Source organism: Echiichthys vipera (assembly GCF_963691815.1).
Source record: "Echiichthys vipera genome assembly, chromosome: 9".
NCBI lineage: Eukaryota > Metazoa > Chordata > Actinopteri > Perciformes > Trachinidae > Echiichthys > Echiichthys vipera.
The window spans coordinates 11,323,543-11,341,727 of NC_139834.1; the positions used below are offsets into that span (position 1 = coordinate 11,323,543).

At 41.2% G+C, this 18,185-nt stretch overlaps 2 protein-coding genes across 6 annotated transcripts; both read left to right on the forward strand.

The window, feature by feature from the left end:
- Positions 1-2,494: 2,494 nt before the first annotated feature.
- On the forward strand, positions 2,495-6,193 carry prim1 (DNA primase subunit 1; the record flags this gene model as incomplete). Its single annotated transcript, XM_083919981.1, has 13 exons — positions 2,495-2,603; positions 3,057-3,214; positions 3,313-3,419; positions 3,501-3,574; positions 3,662-3,798; positions 4,365-4,423; positions 4,565-4,676; positions 4,837-4,926; positions 5,050-5,182; positions 5,279-5,348; positions 5,436-5,548; positions 5,835-5,933; positions 6,017-6,193. The coding sequence occupies 13 exons, from the start codon at positions 2,495-2,497 to the stop codon at positions 6,034-6,036; spliced, it is 1,281 nt and encodes a 426-aa protein (XP_083776107.1). The 3' UTR covers positions 6,037-6,193.
- A 2,926-nt stretch (positions 6,194-9,119) lies between these two features.
- Positions 9,120-17,327, forward strand: naca (nascent polypeptide associated complex subunit alpha). 5 transcript variants are annotated; one of them, XM_083919975.1, is made up of 11 exons: positions 9,120-9,190; positions 9,968-10,042; positions 13,352-14,934; positions 15,058-15,100; positions 15,140-15,385; positions 15,832-15,917; positions 16,130-16,207; positions 16,310-16,456; positions 16,649-16,777; positions 16,874-16,996; positions 17,209-17,327. In XM_083919975.1, the coding sequence occupies exons 2-11, from the start codon at positions 9,973-9,975 to the stop codon at positions 17,221-17,223; spliced, it is 2,520 nt and encodes an 839-aa protein (XP_083776101.1). In that variant the 5' UTR covers positions 9,120-9,190; positions 9,968-9,972; the 3' UTR covers positions 17,224-17,327. The 5 variants fall into 5 exon arrangements, with proteins under 5 accessions (XP_083776101.1, XP_083776100.1, XP_083776099.1 ...); XM_083919974.1 differs by having other exon boundaries at positions 13,352-15,100; XM_083919973.1 differs by having other exon boundaries at positions 13,352-15,385.
- The last annotated feature ends 858 nt before the right edge of the window (positions 17,328-18,185 follow it).

The window sequence follows — 18,185 nt, forward strand, 5'->3', positions numbered from 1 at the left end:
TTTGCACCAAAGTTCTCAACAAATGTGTTAGTTTCGGTAGAGAGAGGACGGGGTTAATCCCAAATCCATTTCAAATAATTTCTAAGAAAGGCCCAACCACGTCCCCTATGGCTTGCAGCAAAATAATTTGCATAATTTAAGTAAGCTATGGTTGAGAGCTTTTGCATTATGTAAATCAGGGTATGTTTAAAGAATATTTCCATAAACACAAGTGCAGTCATCAAGTGGAAATGTATTGGCATGCTTGTCTATTAATTGCTCTCGAATGTGGCACAGTTCAGTGATGCTGCAAAGGAGAAAGTAGTTCATTACCATTAATCTAGCACACATGTATTCCACATACTGTAGCATATTACGCTAACAGATGGGTAATTGCAGTGATGGGATGTTGCACTCACTGACAGCATCTACCTGTCTGACAACTGTGAAAAAAGTAAATGGGTCAAATGGAGTGGATGAGAATGGAGTTGACATTAATATATCTATTGTGTTTCTTAAAAGCTTCAGATTCACACGTCACACGCTGCAAGTTAAGATGCAAGTGAGGGCGGATTGAACACAACTAACGGCAGCTGCACTGTATTCTGTCAAATTTCCATTTTTGTGAAATGAAGACAAAGTGACAGGCGTGGAAGGAAATTATAGAAAGAAAGAAAACAATGGACAAGTCAGGAGATGAGACAGAATGAATACAATTATAGAGCAACTCATTTAATGTACAGTCACAGTACAAAGGGCGACTGGTATTTTAAAGCAGAAGTGCACTAACCGACGAGGGCTCTTATCACCACACAGCTCTCAACCTTCAGTGTGAACAGTGCCTCTTCACTGGAGTTTGAGACTCTGGCTGGAAATTCAACAGTAAATGAATATATTATTATTAATATTATTAAGCTATAAGTGTTGCCACTGGACTGTGTGACTAGTGGGTAGAACAAAAAGAGGAAAGGGTGGTGGGGTGCCCCGTTTTTTTCTTGAAAGCAAACGTGCCCTTTTTCAAATGTCAAAGCAAAGGTTGTCCTTGCACATTGTATCTACCTGCCACTGTATCTGACTGAAGAGGCAATGACATTAGAGACATTTAGACAAAAGAAAAGAAGACGGGCATTTGCACATCTGAACCGGGCCATCTCTTAAACCATGGAAAGTGTCCCCTTTGCTCTCACCTCTTTCCTGAGAGTATCTGTGTATCTTCACTTTTATTTTGACTCGTGTTTTCATAGTGTAACTGTAGCCTCGAGAAAATAAATGTTTATCAGTATGTCAGTACCATTTATCTGCCATGGTGATAATTACCATCACATCCCCTCTGAAACAGAGCTCAGTGTAGGCAACCCTGTAAACATTCACATGAAACTTTACCGCCCTCTAAAGGTGTAGGATAGAAATTACAGTCTAAACAAAGATGCAATTACAACACATATCTAATCCAGTATTTTTTTGTTGTTTTTGGAGAATATATATAGTACTATATATAGTAATAATAATAATAATACATTTTAATTAAGTAGTATTGATTCTATTATTATCATAATGTTAATTCGCTAGACTCTACTGTATATAAAGTTATTTTTATTTATTCTATATTACAATGTTGCAATATGTTTGCTTCCTTTACGTATAAAACAACAAATGCCATGTATCTAGCACAGTGAATATAAGGATTAACTTATTAATGAATGAAGATGTATTGAATGATGGAATTGAATTGAATTTGTAAGAAAGACAGTGAAACAAAAAAAAAACTGTTTTACACCTCCATTATCATCCAAATCTTTTAGGTGAATTTATAAAGATGGTTGACCACCAAATAAATCTAAATTCTGATTTTCTAAATGGTTATATAAAAATGCTATTTCATGCAGAGTAAAGAATATGAATATTTCGGTAACAACATTGTAATAATAGCGAAATTATGTAAATACATAAATGTAGGTATTTAATTAATGGAGGCTTCATGTTTAAGAAAACTTTAGTATAAACATCTGTTTTTATTATTGATATTGTATTTATTACATTTGTCGTACTTATTTCTTTGGCTGATGTAAAGTGTAAAATCAATTCAGTGAAATGACTACACATCCCATGAGCCCCTCGTTGCCCGGCGACACTTCCGTCTTCACTCGCAGCTGACGTCACTAACGTCCTAGTGGCCCGGACCAAAGAACGCAATCATCCGAGTTAAACTCTTTTAACTATTTTTTTTTACATGTCCTTGCTGACTGCTGTTACAGATAGGCTAAATGAGGGAAAATGTATATATATATATAAAAAAATAATTGATTGGATTGATCTCTTACAAGAAAAATATCCGCTTTCCTGTGACGTCACTGTCTCCTCCTTGTCTCATTGGCCCTTTCTGCTCCTCAAGTCTTTTCCCGCGCCTCTGTAAAACAACACACTGAGCTGCCAGCCCGTAGCGATAGAAAGCGTCTTGGTTGATAATTTAACGTACTTTTATAGCGCTGCCGAAGCTGTCACCACATTTCAGGTAATGCCGTCCTCAAATTACGACTCGGCCTCTTTACCGGATTTATTACCGCTGTACTACCGGCGGCTGTTCCCCTTCTCACAGTATTACCGCTGGCTGAACTATGGAGGAGGTGAGTGTCCCGATTAACGAGGCCGGGGAAGCTGCTGTTAAAATGTGAACCAGGGTTTAGTTATTTGCGATTTTAAATAAATAATTACATGTATTTATATACAGTATAAATATATACATATATATGTGTGTGTTTATTTAATCTTGAGTGCAGTATTACCACACACCATGCTCTCATTTTGAAATTGTCTGAATATTATCCAACAGTGATGGTGCAATTAATCCATCAGTGCAGTATTTCCCTTAAACACATGCTTTCCTATGCACTTTTTATATTTACTGTAGATATTTATATTTATGTAGTGTTTCTGTATTGTGTGATTATCTCTGTTTTTGTTATGGCATCTCAGGTTTGCTCTAAGTTTTGTTTATTTTGTACTTTTCTGCAGTGCCAATAAAGTATTAGTCTTTTAATTGGGGACTAATACACTATTTTGTTCTTGTTCAACCTCAGTGCAGAAGAACTACTTTCAGAATCGAGAGTTCTCCTTCACACTCAAAGATGACATCTATGTCCGCTACCAGTCGTTCAGCACACAGACCGAGCTGGAGAAGGAAATGCAGAAGATGAACCCTTACAAGATTGACATTGGAGCTATTTACAGCCACAGGGTGAGGCTGCATGCATCTACTTTGCTTTCACTGTTTGTTTTTTCGTGTGTCACTGCAGACATATGGTGCATAAAGTTGAATCTATGTGTAACCCACAGCCCAATCAACACAACACAGTGAAGTCAGGAACCTTCCAGGCCTTGGAAAAGGAGCTGGTGTTTGATATCGATATGACAGATTATGATGATGTCAGAAGCTGTTGCAGGTAAATTGATCATCATGATGCTCAGTTTGGGATGTTTTTTTACAGTCACGTCACTGAGATAAAAACCACCTCTCATTTTAGCGCTGCAGAGATTTGCTGCAAGTGTTGGACCCTGATGACCATCGCCGTTCGCATCCTGGATAGAGCTCTTCGAGGTTTGTTTGTCACTGATTTTGTTATCTTATATTTTCTTCAGGATTGGTGTCCAACACTGTTTTTATTTTATTTATGTGATCCTCTAGATGACTTTGGTTTCCAGCACCTGCTGTGGGTTTATTCTGGCAGAAGAGGAGTGCATTGCTGGGTGTGTGATGAAGCTGCCAGGAAGCTCTCTGTGGCAGCACGCTCTGCTGTTGCAGAATACCTCAGCCTGGTTAAGGTAATAGTGTTTTAGCTTTTATTAGATTATTAGAGCAGATTTAGGGATCCTTATGAAAGCTTGTTTATGTTCTGCACTAAGATCATAACTCAAATATAGATATTGGCCTTAAAAATCCAGTATTATGTTGGCTACAGTCATGACCCGGTCAGGCTTCATAAAACATTGGTCTAGCACGTTATAAAGCACTGTGAGGAAACAAAAGGTTGGACTTGCACAACTCCAGATTTCATTAGTCCACTGCCTTTAAAAGGTGAGGATCAGATGCATTTTTGTCAGATGTGATAGTAAACTGAGTGTCTTTTTAAGTTTTGGAAATTGGGTCGAATACAACAAATGATACAAATACTTCACCTCAGTGACTCAGTGAGTTTCTATATTCTGTGACATTTTACAGACCAAGCTATTAATCACAAAGATAGTTGTCAGTATGAATCAGTAATGAAAATATGCGTTAGTTGCATCCCTACACAGACTCAATCTTCTTTCCCTCTAACTAGGTTATTTTTTCTGCATAAAACCAATGAGCTAATTTTTGTGATGTCCAATTCACTGCTGTTTCATAGGGAGGTGACGAGACGGTGAAGAAAGTTGTGCTCACAGATCCAATTCATCCTTTTATCAGGTAAGAGTCAGTTTGAAGCTGTAACTCTTTGTTCTGTTGTGATGTTGGCTTCTTAATTGCGCCGACTGTTATTGAAGTTGTTGATTCTGATAGATGTTGTGGCTTCAGCTGTTTAAGAGTGTCTACCTGTGATCTCAACAGAGAGTCTTTGCTGGTGGTGGAGCGATACTTTCCCCGGTACGCACTGCAGGAACAGGACATTCTGGGCCGCAAGGAATCTGTAGACAAAGTGCTGGCACTCACGCCTGATGATATCCTTTTCAAAACATGCACTAGTGCTGACAGCTAACTGAAGAACAACTGCATTTTCTTTCTCTCAAATGGTATTTCACATATTAGTGTATTGTCCCTTTTTTGTTTGGTTAAAACCTTTGTGAAAATAACTGGATTGACCTTAACTGTAGCTTTTACATGTAAGAAAAGAATTACAGCAGGACTTCCAAAACGAGAAGAAACCTGAGAACCGTTGGAAACTGGTGAAGGAGCAAGCCAGTAGGAAACAGGTTTGTAATTCTGCTTATATCAAACAATGACAGTTCTTTAACCATTTTAATTGATTTCAAAATGTTACAGAAAAGGATATTGTAATAAACACAGGCACAGTGATACAATCTTCCTTCTTCCAGGGCACTGCCAAAAGGGGACAATACTTTGAGAAAGAAATCATGCTGCAGTATTGTTACCCACGGCTCGATGTGAACGTCAGTAAAGGGGTGAACCATTTGCTGAAGAGCCCCTTTAGTGTCCATCCGAAAACAGGTAAGCATGGATCTGATGAGACCGAAACAAGATGGCGACGTGAATACACAACAGACAGAGTCTCACTGTGACTTCTGTCTTCTGAACTCTGTCCAGGGCGCATTTCTGTTCCCATGGACCTCAAAGATCTAGAAACCTTTGATCCGTTTGCTGTGCCCACAATCAGGTAAGCAATAATTTAACTCCTCATACTCTGTTGTGTGCAGTGCGGGATATTCCTCAGTGCTGATGTCATTATTTTTTCCTTTCATAGTCAGATCTGTGAGGAGCTGGATCGACCCAGGACAGGCGAAGAGGAAGAGAAGTCAGAGGACAACAAAGAGAAGGAAAACGAGAAGGACGCAGCGGAGAGACGAAAGATCAGAGGTGAGATTCCATAATCTGAAGCTAAGGCTTATTGTATCACACACAAGAGCTTTACCTTGAGGTTATAAGCAGGTTTTTAGTGCAAGGCCTCATCTGCCTCGGATCGAATGGGAGTCCTTGAACCATAGTTCCTTTTTCACTATAATTCTTATTAACAGCAGGATGATTCATTTTTACATGAGATACACTCTCTAACCACCAATGAAAACATATTTAGTTTTGCTTTATTCTAAAGGATCTGAGCAACTGAAGAATGATTCAGCTCACTGATTATTTTGCTTGACAGATTACAAGAGAACAAGCCTGGCCAAGTATGTGAAATACTTTGATCAGTTCCTGGACGGGATGGCTCGTTCATGGAAAGGAGAACTTCTCAAAAAAAGTGGTACGTTTTATCATCAGTAGATGAAATGAGTGTGACTTTTAAGACGTTTGTTCCTGCTTGTAATCTCTTTCTTTTTCTTTCAGATCTTCAGAAAGACTTCTGAACTGGATCAACAATCGAAAAGTGATACAGAAGAGTAAACCCGTTTATCACGGCAGGCATTTTGATTTGTCAAAGTGAGAAAAGCATTGATAACATTAACGATGGCTTCGTTCCAAATTGCATGCTTTTTCTTTTTACTTTTGGTATTTAATGTAGTTACAAATGATATCTGTTGCATACAGTGTGCATACAACTGCTTGCAGACTGCAAACTCCGACCATCTGATGCACTCCATGCATCAGATGGATAAATGCAGCATGGTATAAATGCAGCATGGTATTTTTGGCATACTGCATTTGATGTACTATGTATTGGGTCATACTAAATGTTTTTTTCTTCTGAATATTATGGCAGTATGGGTACTGGAACACACAGTTAGTTTCTCACTAAGCTATGCCAGTCAACCGGTATTCAGCCATCATTAATGTTATTAAACATGCCTGTGCTTTTCATGCTATGAGATGTCAAAATGTCTATTGTTAGAAGCTCCCTGTTGCTTGATGGGAGTGTAAATTGTCCTGTTTTGGGGGCTTCATGTTGTGGTAAACAATAATTTCATTCGTGTTTGTTTTATTAAACTCTCATGAAACTCTGAAATAATACATTCATAAATTATACCTAATTGAATAATGTCCTTACTGTAGGATTTTCCTACTACAGTACCACTTGTATGTTTCTTTGTGCTTATACGTTTTTTTCTATTGTACAGTCATTTCTGAAAATAAAATTGGTATTTCAAAATCTTTGTTTTCCAGTTACTGTTAATAAGAACAAAATATGTTTTGGAGGTAGTTCTGGCATAGCAAGCAGTTAGGTTAGTTAGTTCATATGACATGTATTCTAAGTAAATGTGAGAAATCGTATGCCATGATGTCTTGCTTTACTGAGTAAAAATGGTGTACATTTTTACTGAGAAATATTATGTAGTTTGATTGGTCATATTTGTAGTATGTAATCTATTTTTCAGAAATTAGGGTTGTAATTATCCCAATGAGTGTGGGATTGTGTTTTACTGTACTTGCTGCCCTTGGGATCATTCTTAGCGAAACACATTTCTTTCCTCTGTTGCTGAAGATGTACAAATGTATATCCCTCTAAAGTCCAATGGTATGGACTCATTGCAGACATTCCTTGATTGCTTATCAGATATAAAAACTTGGATGGACATAGATTTTCTCAACCTCAATAAAAACAAAACTGAGATTATTATGTTTGGGGAAAGTGTTAGGGATTTTTCTGCTGGTTTTCTGGGCCCACTTACTCCTGACTCCCGCACTCATGTCAAGAACCTTGGAGTAACACTAGATGGTGCTTTCAAATCTGACAGGCAGGTTAGTACTGTTGTCAAAACGAGTTTCTTCCAGATTCGACTCTTAGCCCAGAATAAAGCCTACCTTCCCCCTAAAGATCTAGAGAGAGTGACCCATGCCTTTATTTCTTCACGGCTGGATTACTGTAACTCTTTGGGAGTTGGTGTCGACCAGTGGCTGCTTTGTCACCAGCCGCTCGTCTGCTGCTTCAGGATTGATTTAAAACGTATTTGTTTTTAAAGCTTTAAATGGACTGGCACCACTGTACTTATCTGAACTCTTACACTGTCACACTCTATCCAGGGCACTGAGGTCAGCTGACCAACTGCTGCTGGAAGTCCCCAGGATCAGACTAAAAACCAGAGGGAACCGAGCCTTTGCGGCAGCTGCCCCAGGGCTCTGGAACAGCCTGCCCTGGCATATTGGATCAGCCCTGGAGGTTTTTAAGTCCCTGTTGAAGACCCACCTGTTCTCCATGGCTTTTAATTCAGGCTGAGCAAGACACCCGTCTACTGTATTTTATGTGTATTTTTTATTTTGTATTCTTATTGTATTGTTTACTGAACTGTACAGCACTTTGGTCGACTGTCGTTTAAAATTTGCTCGATAAATACATTTTGAGTTGAGTTAGCCGCTACACTCGTCTGTAGCTGCGTTTCATTAGTTGTTCAACATATCCTCCTTCACTTCCCCTCAGCCCTTGGTATTACGTAACAGCACATGTCACACAGAGGCCACTTGGAGACCTTGTTCACTTTGGCCCTTTAGACTCTTTTAATGAGATGATGGTGTTTTCTAGGGATGATTGCACATCGGCACCTTTGGCACTTTGTGAACAGCTGCATCTGTCTTTGATTCACAAACTTCTGCTTGTGATCGTATCATGATAATCATCATTATTATTTCTATGATAGATTGCAAAATAACATTTATTCCATGCGTTTACAGATAATGTTGAGAAGAAACCACACAAGTCAAGTATAGATATATAAACTAAAATAAGTAGACTAAATATTTACTGCAATCAGTCATTTTTCAGTAAAATATTAAGCTTTCAATGAGATTTTCTTCAGAAACTTATCTGCTAAATAGGTGAACAGCCCACACATGTAAGAATTCCAACTTATAATAAGATATTATTTAGATAACTGAAACTGAAAAGCATGTCAGATAGTGAAGTTTTCTTAAATGATGATAGAAAAAGTCACTTTATGCAGATTGTTCTTTAGTGGTGAGCACTTGCAGAGTTGGATGTACACTACTGCCGCCATCTGCCTATGTATGGAAGCTTTTATTGGACAAAATGATCTGTAAAAGCACAGCAATGTTGTAAATCCACAAAGTACAATTTACACGTATTTGACTATCCACAAATGTGTATTTGTTCATTTGCAAATATATTTAACTTACCTTGAACAAGTAGTCGTATTTAAGCATTTACGGACCCATTTCTAGATGTGAAACAAGGTTTGCATATTTGTGGATCTCCTCCTGTGAGTTTGTGAGCAGCGTAACATTTGTGGCTTCTTTTTTATTCTTATTTATTCAAAATTCAACCTGGGGTATTGAAAAGTATCATTTCTTTAATCTTATACTGACAACAAAGTTTAAAAGGAGGATACAATTTAAATGTAAGTACAAATAATCAAATTTGCAACAATGTGTTTATTTTTCTAGAAGTCAAAACTCATGACTTATGTCCAGTATGTGATGTGATTATAATTTTGTAAACTGTACTTTTAAATGACCCGGAAGGAGAAACCGTCACTCTAAACCGGATATTACCGTGACGCTCAGGTCAGAAGTTCTCTCTCACAGCCATCTTGGATATAGCGTCCCGAGTCGGTGAGTGTCTCCGCTGATAATCTAACATCATCCGGCCGTTTTTAACATATTCCCGTCTGAATTTAAGGTTTCACGCCTTAAAGTAAAGTACTGTCATCAGGCCGGCGCAGATATTTGGCCTCTTTCGCCCCTCTGATCGGTGATAAATGAGCCGTTGTTCCGCCGATGTACCTGCTCAAAATGGGGGAACATGACTTCCAGTTTACTAAGCAGCCTCTCAGGGCCGCAGTGAGCTGTATGACGAGTGGTGTGAGGTTTTATCTGTGATAACTTTTAAATTTGGGTCAAAAGTGATCGTAGTCGTTGTTACTTGTCGTTACATTTCCCTTCTGTTGAGGCTGTCAGAAGTAAGTTAGCTCACCGAAGCTAACGTTAGCTCAATGCTGCTTCAATAGAGAGTAGGGAGCGAGCTAAAGCATGGGCTCCGTCACCTGTTCATCCCGTTATGACAACTGCAAGTCAGTGTCAGAATTGGCTAACCAGCCCGTGCTAACGCGACTCTAGAGTCAACCCAATTCACTGACTAAATTATAATCTCAGAAGCCTCAATTTGCATTGACTATGTAGTCATTGCTTTGTGGTGTCGTTGATGCTGCTTAAATGACTTTCAGCATCGTCGATTCCTTGTTTTTGTTTATTTAAATGTCATGTTGTATGTGTTTCTTTCCAATGCTATTACTGATTTATATAAAGTACTTTGAATGTCCTTGTTGTTGAAAGATGCTATACAAATAAACTTACCTTGTCCTTAGCTAATAAACTCTTTTCCATCACCAGCAACCATGCCTGGTGAAGCCACAGAAACGGTCCCAGTCACCGAGCAGGAGATGCAGCAGCCTCAAGTGGAGACCGGTTCGTACATTTTAAACTTCTCTTAAAACCTGCATGCAGTAATGCATATTGAACAACAATGGGGTCCTGGAACTCAAAGAACGGGGTCATCTTTTCAACAAATGGCGGTATGTGGAAGGTAATTTGTTGAGTAGAGGATCACTATTGCATGGTTGGGCGATTATTTGGTTGGAGTTGACTCAGCTGGTTGGGACACTGAGTTGAAGTAACAGGTGATGGTTATTTTGAATGTCACCAGCCATGTGTTGGGCAATTTGTTACAGTGGATTGTCCACTGAGGGATCTGCAATCGTTTGAAAAGAGTAATCCAGGACCCCTCTATTTATTTACACAAACTCACAATGGTGTGTGGTGACTTGCACTGACAACTGGATTTAGCACACAATGCATGGTGTTTAGTGGGGTTTTCCTTTGCACAAATGCCTTGAAAACCCACTTTGTGTAGGCTTGTTGGCAATGGCACAGATCATTGTGTTGCATATTTGTTTTAGCTTGACCTTAAAAATATTGGTTATTTCCTCTTCTGCGATTCATTTAAGCACAGCTTATATTGTTTTGATGGCAAGGATCCTTGTAAGTAATTTTTTACAAATATGGTTATATCGTCACTAAAATATAGTTTAATAACAGTGTAGTCCTCAATCGACATTTTACATGGTGCTCTTTTGACTAAAAGTGGTTAATGAAGTAAATGATGGATTTGTCTGGTGTCCGGATTCTGGGCTTGGATGTGTTTATAATCGTGTATGGAGGAAGATGTTGCCGAGAACATTTGTCAGTTAACAGTAAATAACTTAAGAAATCACCATAATTCTCTTAACTGTGCATTTCATGTTTTATACATTTTTCTGCCTTTTTTTTTAACCAATATGCAGCTCAATATTTTCCTCCAGCAATTGTCTTTATGTGGGTGGAGGCATTAACGCCAAATTATCTTTGTATGGATTAACTCGGTTGTATTCCAAAGCAGTTCAGATGACTCGGGAAGTCATTCCCTCTCAAATGTTTCTTTAATGACAGTGTTAAGGGCAAATAGTAATGCAGCATAATATAAGGTGGGTCAGTACCGCACCGACTCAAAATAAGGGCATCCTTTGGGTCATTATTTCATAGCAATTGTATTTGCATTGACATATTCTCACACTGCTCAACTACTGCTGACCACAGTGCTTTAATAAATTTCTTTTAATAAACAGGCGTTGAAATGGATATGAATTTTTTTAGATCTTAAGTTAACCATTTCGATTTTAAGTATTGACTCCACCTAGACTTTGCCAAGAAGCAGTACAATAATGTACACATACACACTGCGACGTCTTCAAGGTTTTATTATGCAAATAAATGTATCTTTTCATGCGTAGTTGTGCATAGATTCTTCTGGCGTTTCTCACCTGTGGACACTGCATGGAATTTGGGTTGTTGGATTATTTATTTTTCTTTTACTTGCTGCACCTAACATCCTCCCCTATACTTTGGCAAACCAGGAGCCAATAACACAACTCTTAACTCCTCACAAACTCATTGTTTCTGTTTAAATATGGAGCACCACTTCCTTTTCACTTCACGGTGTGTTCATGAAGCTCTTAACATTTGCGTTGAAGTAGAATTGCTCCCCCAACATTTACTGTGATTGCCCTTCCCACTGTTATTCCTGTCGCTTTTCCTTAACTCAGCTGTAGGAGTATTGGATTCTTCTGCTCCTCCTGAGATGGCCATTCCTGTGATAAAGGCAAACCCACTAGAAACTCCTCCAGAAACCTCTGGTTCTGTTCAAGAGATAGCCACCCCAGAAGAAGCTAGCATTCAGACTACTGGTGATCAAGCAAATGGTGTAGCTGCAACTCAAGAAATAACCGGGCAAAATGAAGAGTCTGGGTTGGTAGCGACACCTGTCTCGCCGCGAGAAGTGACTGCTGACCCGGCAGGGGCTTCAGCCGACTTGCCAGTTCCTGAAGAGTCTGTGCCTGTTGCTGTGACTCCCTTTATTTCCTCAGAAGGGCCACCCGCCCCCGAAGAAGCAGCTCCAGCGGAAGAAGCAGCTCCAGCGGAAGAAGCAGCTCCAGCGGAAGAAGCAGCTCCAGCGGAAGAAGCAGCTCCAGCTGAAGAAGCAGCTCCAGCTGAAGAAGCAGCTCCAGCTGAAGAAGCAGCTCCAGCTGAAGAAGCAGCTCCAGCTGAAGAAGCAGCTCCAGCTGAAGAAGCAGCTCCAGCTGAAGAAGCAGCTCCAGCTGAAGAAGCAGCTCCAGCTGAAGAAGCAGCTCCAACTGAAGAAGCAGCTCCAACTGTAGAAGTACCAAGTCAGCAGTCTGCAGAAGAATCGGCCAGCGAAGATGTTGAGCAGATTTCTGTTGAAGCAAAGGCCTCTGAAGACGAGCCCAGTGCAGTGGCAGAAGAAACTCCTGACGTTCCGAATCCACCTGCTCTTGAAGTCGTCTGTGCAAACAGTGAAGATGTGAAGTCAACAGATGCCCAAAACACTGAGGTGGAAGACTCTAATCTTTGCCTGGATGCAGCTCAAGTTGTATTGCCTGGTGATGTGAATGTAAACTTGGCCACTCAAATGGAAGATCTTGACAAGAAAGAAGCTGTTACACTTCTCTCCAAGGCCATTCAGTCAAAGGAGCCCTCTAAATGTGATGGCCCGTCTCTTTCCACTCGCCACCTGTCAGGTTTGTTTATCCTGATAAGCAAGCAATCCTTTCTCCCCACTTTTTGTTCCAATCATTTAAAGACTTTAGTGCTTCAGCTTCCTCTTAAAGTGTTTCTTGTCAGGGTGGATCATGGTTTATTTAAAATTCTATATTTTTGTCTGCATCTGTAGTGCTGAAATCTTTGCGAAAGGAGTGGTTTTCGTTTATTTTAATTTTGTGAACACATGGCTACTTAGTTTGACTACTTCTATTTTGTATCCTTAAGTCAGAAGAAATACCTTTGTACTTCTGTTTAATTGCATAGCTTCAAAGTTAATTTATTTGGCCAGATGTTTGTCAGTTGTAAAGCAGCAGTTCAATGGTGCAGTAGCAGGTGCATTTATGCACTTGCGAATATGCATGTTCGATATTTCATCACGATGTAATATGTCTTGCAAATATGGTTTTTACTTTTGTCCTATGTGCATCTTGACTAAATATAATATGGTTTTCTGTGTGGATGTAGTATTGACTGCATTTTGACTGGCGTTTTGCATCAAGGCAGGTGTCCTTTGCCTAACCCCAAGCAAGGAGATTGCGTCTTGGTTTGTGATCATTTAATCCGCATGAATAAGACGTACCCCTATACTGTCAAATTTTAAAGGATTATTTTTCTATTCAGCTACACCTCCTGCCCCACCCTCCTCTCAGAAACCTCAGGCAGCTTCTGGCGCTGCAAAGCCCAAAGGCAAAGATGCCAAGAGTGCGCAGGGTACCTCTGCCCCAAAGGCTGTTCCTGGCAGAAGAAAACGCTCCTCTATGTCTGCCTCTTCCTCTTCTCCCACCTCACCAAAATCTGCCTCTTCCTCTACTCCCCTGTCGCCTGTGCGATCTCCCCTAGCTACCTCACCTGGCAGCTCTTCTGCTAGTCCGGCTAACCGCTTCACCCCAAAAGTAGTCAAGGCTGGTAAACAAGGAAAAGCTAAGAAAGGAGAGGCATTTGTGCCTGCTCCTGCGGAGAGCATGGTCACACCAGCAAATGAAAAACCAGTAGAGGCTAGTCTCAAGAAAACCGTAGTTGAAGCTAATCCTGCCCCAGTTGAGCCAAACAAACCCTCAGCAGCTGCTGCAAAGCCTGTTGCACCTCCAGCTGCTTTTAAAGTTACTTCAAAACCTGCCGTGGCAGCTCCAGTTTCATTTTCAGGTACACTTGCCTCTAGTCCTCCCACATCATTTGAAGTTAAGACAACTTCAGCAAAAGCTGCTCCTGTTGTTGCTGCTGATGATGATCTTCCTCCACTTATCCCACCTGAGAAACCAAGTAAAATGCCAGAACCCATACCTCCTGTAGATGTTACAAAGGTAGCATCCAAACCCAAGGCCGATATTGAGCCTGTTGAGGCTCCTAAAATGGGACCAGTCAAAATTGAGGCACCTACTGCAAGCAAACCTGCTCCTGTTGAGGTTGTCAAGCCAGTTGCCGAGGCCAAAACTGCTCCTGTTGAGGCTGCTAAGCCAGTTGCCGAGGCCAGACTTGCTCCAGTTCAGGCTGCTAAGCCAGCTGCCGAGGCCAAACCTGCTCCAGTTCAGGCTGCTAAGCCAGCTGCTGAGGCCAAACCTGCTCCAGTTCAGGCTGCTAAGCCAGCTGCCGAGGCCAAACCTGCTCCAGTTCAGGCTGCTAAGCCAGCTGCCGAGGCCAAACCTGCTCCAGTTCAGGCTGCTAAGCCAGCTGCCGAGGCCAAACCTGCTCCAGTTCAGGCTGCTAAGCCAGCTGCCGAGGCCAAACCTGCTCCAGTTCAGGCTGCTAAGCCAGCTGCAGAGGCCAAACCTGCTCCAGTTCAGGCTGCTAAGCCAGCTGCCGAGGCCAAACCTGCTCCAGTTCAGGCTGCTAAGCCAGCTGCCGAGGCCAAACCTGCTCCAGTTGAGGCTGCTAAGCCAGCTGCCGAGGCCAAACCTGCTCCAGTTGAGGCTGCTAAGCCAGCTGCCGAGGCCAAACCTGCTCCAGTTGAGGCTGCTAAGCCAGCTGCCGAGGCCAAACCTGCTCCAGTTGAGGCTGCTAAGCCAGCTGCCGAGGCCAAACCTGCTCCAGTTGAGGCTGCTAAGCCAGCTCCCGAGGCCAAACCTGCTCCATTTGAGGCTGCTAAGCCAGCTGCTGACGCCAAACCTGCTCCAGTTGAGGCTGCTAAGCCAGCTGCCGAGGCCAAACCTGCTCCAGTTGAGGCTGCTAAGCCAGCTGCCGAGGCCAAACCTGCTCCAGTTGAGGCTGCTAAGCCAGCTGCCGAGGCCAAACCTGCTCCAGTTCAGGCTGCTAAGCCAGCTGCCGAGGCCAAACCTGCTCCAGTTGAGGCTGCTAAGCCAGCTGCCGAGGCCAAACCTGCTCCTGCTGAGGCTAAGCCAGCTGTAGAACCTAAACATGCTGTTGCTGAGGTTACAAAGCTGGTTGAGGCTAAGGCGGCAACTGCTGAAGTTGCAAAACCAGCAGCTGAACCTTCATCTGCTCCCCTTAAACCCACTCCAATTGAGCCTGCTGTTCCTGCCCCTGCCCCAGCTCCCCTTAAACTCACATTTGCTGAGGCACTTGCAAAACCTGTCCCTGCTAAACCTGAGGTTGAGGTAATCGGTACAACTCCTTCTGAACCTGTTTCATCTCCCAAACCTGCCCCCACGCCTGCTAAAATCCCAGTCAAGGTGGAGTCTATGATCAAGAACGACAAGGGTATTTTCCTTTTTCTCTCATGCTTTTTTTAGCGTTCTGGCTTAGATATTCCTTAAAAAGTCATGCTTGTTAAGTATACATTAATTTAGCTTAAACTTTTAAACAGTCCTTTCTCAAAGATGCTGCCTACATGGATGCTCCATACTGTCAGCAATGTTAAGTTTCTTGTGTGTGTGATCACAGGATGTCTAAAAGTTTGTTTATTTTAGTCTGAAGATGTCTAGTATGGGTCTGGTGAATGTATTATTGGGTAGGCAGGTATTGTTTTCAACATACTCTAGAGTACACATAAGTTAGGGTAAAATATCTTCTCAGTGACACTTTCGCAACATCAAGTTGATGCATCACTATTAACCTGCCTATTGTCATTCCCCAGGATTGATCAAGCATTTGTAATGGTTGGCACGTTGTGACTAAAGTTTGGTTTCTGTTGGTGGATTCTGTAGGATCTGGTACCGAGTCAGATAGCGATGACTCAGTCCCTGAGCTGGAGGAACAGGACTCTGCACAGACACAGACACAGCAAGCTCAGGTGGGTGTACAGCCTGGTTTGGAATATCACTTGAACCTAAACAGAAAATGTTTGTCCTTTTGCTCTTCAGTGATGATTAACACAGTGACTTTCGTTCTTCTGAACTTACTGAAGCCAGCCTTTCTGTCCTGAGAAGAGATGAATAAACTTAGCTGATTCCCAGTCTACATGTACTTTTTGACATTAAAATGTGGATGAATGTTTTCTTACAGCTTGCAGCAGCGGCTGAAATAGATGAGGAACCTGTCAGCAAAGCCAAACAGAGCCGCAGTGAAAAGAAAGCACGAAAGGTAATGATCTCACACAGTTCATTAAAGTAACTTGCACATTTCAGCTTTCTTTTTGATGGTCAAAATCAGCCACATTGTAAAAATAATTTGTATTTCTTGCAGGCAATGTCAAAGCTTGGTCTCAGGCAGGTAACGGGGGTCACCAGGGTCACCATTCGCAAGTCAAAGAACATCTTGTTCGTCATTACCAAACCAGACGTCTACAAGAGCCCTGCATCAGACACATACATCGTCTTTGGTGAAGCTAAGGTATGCAGCCAACAATACTAGCCAGCTTAGACTTGGTCTACTGATTGAACTTGCTCTGCTGTCCTGTATAGTCTTTGGTTTTTACAAGGCAGCAGAATAATTGATTGTAAGATCCATTTAACGATACCAAGGACACTGTCAAACTGTCACTAAATGGTGTATTAATATCTAATGTTACTCTTTGTTCCCTAGATTGAAGATCTTTCCCAGCAAGCCCAGCTGGCTGCCGCAGAAAAATTCAAGGTACAGGGAGAAGCTGTATCAAACATCCAGGAAAACACACAGACGCCAACAGTACAGGAGGAGAGCGAAGAAGAAGAGGTAAGCTGAAGATGGATTCATACCATTTAAATGGTATGAAAGTGCACACTTTGTTTTAACATGACTTATAACAAATCCTTACCCATATTTTTATAGGTGGATGAGACCGGAGTTGAGGTCAAAGACATCGAACTCGTCATGTCACAAGCCAACGTGTCGCGGGCGAAGGCTGTACGCGCCCTGAAAAACAACAACAACGACATTGTCAATGCTATTATGGTAAGTATTCGCAGGCTGTTTCTTGTGGCTTTGGCTCTTTGTTAACAAACCATTCGTGGAGAACTCTTCAATGATGATTAACACAGTGACTTTCGTTCTTCTGAATTTACTGAAGCCAATATTTCTGTCCTGAGAAGAGAGAAATTCTTGAATTTGTGGGAAAACTAATTAAGGCATGTGTTTACTAATCTTTTGTTCCCCTTTTTTTGCAGGAGTTGACAATGTAATGGGACCCTGGCAATAAAGGGTTGAAGAAAGGTTGCTGATTTAAGCTCGTTTATACAATTTATACCCAAGATGGAAATAAAGTTGTGGCTTGATAAAATGAAAATTTGGTGTTTTTGCTCTTCTTTTGAAAATTTTGTTTTGGTTTACTTGGTCAAGGCAAGTAGGACAGGTATGCCTAAACAGGAGACTGAACCCCAACCCTGAAATTACTAGAAATACCCTGTTAACACCTTTTTTATAGTGATTTTCTTTTTCACTATTAAAATGTATAAATTTGACATTGTATTGGTAGTTCAGTCAGCTCATGTGCTTATTCCCTTGACCGAACATTGACCATAAATACACTTGTCACTGGGCAGAAGTGAATAGAAATCTCAATCCAGATTTTTTTTTTTCTTTTTGTCAAAAATCACAAGTGTATTGAGTTCCTGAATGAACACTTTAATGTAAAGAGGATGTTAAAAAGCTATCTGAAGGGTCTTGACATGATCCATGAGGTATGAAACTGTCTGACTTCGGACTTCAGATCACCCCCAAATGTTCATGTTGTATCACTTAGAATGGATATGCGGGCTGCTACAGTGGGGCATAACAGTATTTTGTTGGCCACCGATTGTAAAAGTTCTCACACTTAAAATGCCAACAGATCTGTAAAATCCTGGAAATCACGTTGTGGGACTTTTAAAGAATGTATTTGTAAACTGGTGGAAAATAAGTATTTGGTCAATAACAAAAGTTCAACTCAATAGTTTGTAATATAGCCTTTGTTAGCAATGACGGGTCAAACGTTTAATGTAGTTCTTCACCAGGTTTGCACACACTGTAGCTGGTATTGGCCCATTCCTCCATGCAGATCTCCAGAGCAGCGATGTTTTGGGGCTGTCACTGGGCAACACCGACTTTAAACTCTCTCCACAGATTTTCTATGAGGTTGAGGTCTGGAGACTGGCTAGGCCACTCC

Bases quoted from the DNA above. Each gene is read 5' to 3' on its own strand.
- naca (XM_083919973.1), top strand. From the start codon at position 9,973: ATGCCTGGTGAAGCCACAGAAACGGTCCCAGTCACCGAGCAGGAGATG. The intron at 16,208-16,309 runs GTAATGATCTCA...TATTTCTTGCAG, and splicing joins GTGAAAAGAAAGCACGAAAG to GCAATGTCAAAGCTTGGTCT. The intron at 16,457-16,648 runs GTATGCAGCCAA...TTTGTTCCCTAG, and splicing joins TCGTCTTTGGTGAAGCTAAG to ATTGAAGATCTTTCCCAGCA.